The 3,700-nt window shown below is 43.5% G+C and overlaps 1 protein-coding gene across 1 annotated transcript; it reads left to right on the top strand.

The window, feature by feature from the left end:
- The first annotated feature begins 254 nt into the window (after positions 1-254).
- LOC133371329 (SH3 domain-binding glutamic acid-rich-like protein 3) lies at positions 255-3,451 on the top strand. Its single transcript, XM_061598633.1, has 3 exons — positions 255-318; positions 2,219-2,386; positions 3,243-3,451. Exons 1-3 carry the CDS (start codon positions 271-273, stop codon positions 3,342-3,344), a joined length of 318 nt encoding a protein of 105 aa, XP_061454617.1. The 5' UTR covers positions 255-270; the 3' UTR covers positions 3,345-3,451.
- Positions 3,452-3,700: the final 249 nt, after the last annotated feature.

Genomic DNA, 3,700 nt, shown 5'->3' with positions numbered 1-3,700 from the left:
CGCAAGCTTGGGGGCGCCAGACAGCAACGGCCAGGAAAAGGGAGGGAGGGAGGAGATGAGTGGCAGCTCAAACAGACCAATCGGAAAGCACTGCAACGATGAATGCATGGAAGAGGACGAAGAGGGTGGGGGAATCCAGGCACATCAGCTGTTTCGTTTCCATAGCAACTGCGAAGAGAGCGGCTCGGGCGGGCGGCAGGGGAGTTTATTGGGGGTGACGGAGAGAGGGGAGGTGGGTGGGCGCGGATCGGGGCCCCTTGTCGGTGCACGATGGGCAGCATTCGGGTCTATTACACCAGCGTTACAGGATCCAGGGAGGTGAGGGAAGGAGGAGGAGGTTTAGGGGCGAGGTACTGCCTCTGCATCGCCCCAAATTCCCATACAAATGGGATGCCATGAAAGACTCTTCCTGACTGAGCATCAAATCCTGTTTCGGGGTGGATAGGGATCTAATCCACCACCTAGCTCTGAATAGAGGGGATCATAGCGCCCGAGGAGACTGATTGGAACACTAAACAGTGCAACCCTAGGCATCTCTACTCGGAAGTAAGTCTCACTGAGTTCAGTGGGATTTACTCCCAGGTAAATGCGTTTAGAATTCCCATGGCTACCAAGTAAGGCCTGCATACACAACATGCCTTTAAAGCACATGGCTTCCCCCAGAGAATCCAGGGAGCTGTAGTTTACCCCCTTACCTAGCTACAGTTCCCAACACCCTTAACAGACTATAGTTCCCAGGATTCTTTCGGGGGGGGGGCAGTGGAATGTGCTTTAAATGTATGGTGTGATGAGTTGGGTCAGGCTACATAACACACACTACAAAGCACATTTGATGCACATGATGCCCCCAAAGAATCCTGGGAACTAGTTAAGGGTGCTGGAAATGGTAGCTCTGGGATGGGTAAACTACAGTTCCCTGGATTCTTTGGGGAAAGCTGGGTGTTTAAAATGTGTGGTGTGTATGCAGCCTCCAGCTTCCAGTAGGTATGTGTGTTTAGGAGTGAAGCCTTACACAAGCAACACATGCATGCTATTCACCCATGCCAATCAGAGGGGATTGATTTAAATCAACAGGATTTAATTCATGGTTTGAAACTACCAAGAAAGGAGGAAAACGCAGATCTGGTTTCATTCGAAAGCTGAGCAACATTGAAGAGCTCAAGTAGTTAAGAGAACATAAAAATGAGTATGTACAAGATGCCTCAGGCTGGCATAGTGGATGATAATCATAGGGTGATATCACCAGCTGCCAGAGGCGTGAGACCAGTTTCTATGTTTGTATTCTAATTGTGTCCTACTGTTAGAATATTTGTCTTTGTATCCTACTTTGAAAACTATTGAAAAGCAGGGTATCAATAAAGGAAATTAGTACATGAGGACATGCCATATCAAGCCTGTATTAATAATACAGCATATTACTATGTTATTATAATAATTTATATAGTGCCTTTCATTTCAAGAAGAAATAGCAATATTGGGCCATGTTCATGGTGCTTGATAAAAAAAACCCTGCACCTAGGCGTCTGCTACAAAGAAAAAACAGCTTTTAACTCAACATATTTGATACGTCGCCACAGATTTCTTTTCAAGACGTGACAAAAGCATGTGGTCAGATTTAATTTTAATTGGGCTACTTTAAAGAAAAACTTACATTTTTCATTTTGTTAAAACAAAAAGTCAACTGATACAGAGTCCATTCTTTGGGATCAGGGAAAGCTTGCTCAAAAAGATGTGTGTTTACAAAATATCTGAAGCAACTTGGAAGTAGCTGATAAGGCTTCACGAATGGCATAGGAGAAAGCATTCCAAAGGAACAGCGAAAAACACCCATGTCCGGGTCACTGTTCTGTGATATTCTGGTCAGGTGCAGCGTCATGATAACGATTTCCCCAGATGGTCAGAGTCGGATGGGGAACCTCAAGTCCAGGGACCAAATGTCTACCTCCAGACACCTCTATCTGGTCCTCAGGCCCTCCCAGGCCATGTCCCCTCTCCTAAGGCATGGCCCCTGACCTGTCCTACTATGCACCCTCCTTGAGTGCTTTTTTTCTGTGGCTAAAATGTGGTCCTGCGTTGTAAAAATGGGTTCTAAGTGCTCCTACAGGTCTGCATGGGGGCAGGGGAGTCCTTCATTTAAGAGAGATTCTGTCATCCAAGTCTATCTGAAAGCCTTTTCATCTAACAAACCTCTTCAACAGGAATGTTTGTGTCTGGCTAGGTGAAGCAGAGGCAGTCTGAAGTCATTCGTATTCTGGATGGAAATCGTATGAAGTACCAGCTAGTGGATGTCTCCATCAGTGAAAATTTGCTACAAGAGATGAGGGACAAAGCTGGGAAGCCAGATGCGATTCCGCCTCAGATATTTAATGGAGAGGAGTACTGTGGGGTAAGAAATTAGACTTCTTTTAAAAAACTAAACAAAGCAGCTAGGGTGCATATGAAAAGCCTTGCTGGATCAGCAAGCCATCTAAATTGGTGACCATTACCTCATCTGTGGAAACAAGTTCCATAGTTTAACTGTGTACTGTGTGCAGGTTTTCCTTTACTTTTAATTATTATTTTAAAAACACACACCAAGATACACTGTTCATTCTGTTAATTTGTACTGGCATTAATTGGATCTCCGAATTAACACATTCACAAATTATACATATTATAGCTATTATACATATTAAAACTTATATTAAATCATTCCAGAGTATAAACAAATGAGGTGGGGGGGGAGTTATCTGAAGTTCTCTAGTTTTGTTTCTAGATTGAGTTTTCTATTCCAATACATAATACACTTATACCAGTTTTTCAGTTTATCTTTTCCATGTGTACCTTCCCACAATGACATTATTTTTCAATTTGACCTATTGTTTACATGTTTAGTCTATTCTTCCTCCAAGGTCAGGGCAGCATCCATTGCCCTTTGCCCATTATCCTTACAACCATCCTGGGACGTAAGTTTGGTTGAAAGATAGTGACTGGTCCAGTAAGCAAGAATGGAGATTTGAGTCCAGGTGTCCCAGGTTCAAGCCTGCCCCAGCTTGATGATGCCATCCAGCTATGCTATCCCAGCCAGCATAGCCAATGGTCAGCTATGATGGGAGTTGTAGTCCGGGAATATCTGGAGGAAATTAGTTTAAGTAAGCCTGCACTAGCCACTGTACCGTACCATCTCTGTGAAGCCTGGACATGCAGCTGAAGCTTTGTTTGTTTCCTGATGCTACAAAATGTACTGTTTGCATTTATTTTAGGATTTTGAGATGCTGTACGAAGCAACTGAAAACGAAGAAGTTAGGAAGTTCCTGAAGATAGGACGTGTTGACAATGTGGCAAGAGAAGAGATTACCATCTGAGATGGGGCTCTACATAGAGTTCAAATGATATTAAAATATTGATTAGGTTTTTTTTACTTAGACAAATTACTTAGACAAATTTTGTGAATTCTGCACACCAAAAAGATTCAAGTCACCCTGAAAAACAAAAATACTTTAGTTGCATGAGTGACTATCAGCTTTTTATATGTTTGTCTGTGAAACAAGGTTCTACACTGCCTCCTTCTGAAGCTTAGCAGAAGCTCACTGTATTCACTTTTGGAAAACCACAACATGAGAACAAGAGTGAGCAACCTGTTTCAGGCCAAGGGCCACATTCCCTTCTGAGCAACCTTCTGAGGGCCACGTGCCAGTGATGAGCAGGGCCAGAGGCAAAA

Source organism: Rhineura floridana, chromosome 16 (genome assembly GCF_030035675.1).
Source record: "Rhineura floridana isolate rRhiFlo1 chromosome 16, rRhiFlo1.hap2, whole genome shotgun sequence".
Taxonomy (NCBI): domain Eukaryota; kingdom Metazoa; phylum Chordata; class Lepidosauria; order Squamata; family Rhineuridae; genus Rhineura; species Rhineura floridana.
This window is presented reverse-complemented; position numbering and strand designations above follow the sequence as displayed.

Excerpts from the sequence above, each read along its gene's own strand:
- LOC133371329 (XM_061598633.1), top strand. The coding sequence starts at position 271 with ATGGGCAGCATTCGGGTCTATTACACCAGCGTTACAGGATCCAGGGAG. Across the intron at positions 319-2,218 it reads GCGTTACAGGATCCAGGGAG|GTGAAGCAGAGGCAGTCTGA; the intron begins GTGAGGGAAGGA and ends GTGTCTGGCTAG. Across the intron at positions 2,387-3,242 it reads ATGGAGAGGAGTACTGTGGG|GATTTTGAGATGCTGTACGA; the intron begins GTAAGAAATTAG and ends CATTTATTTTAG.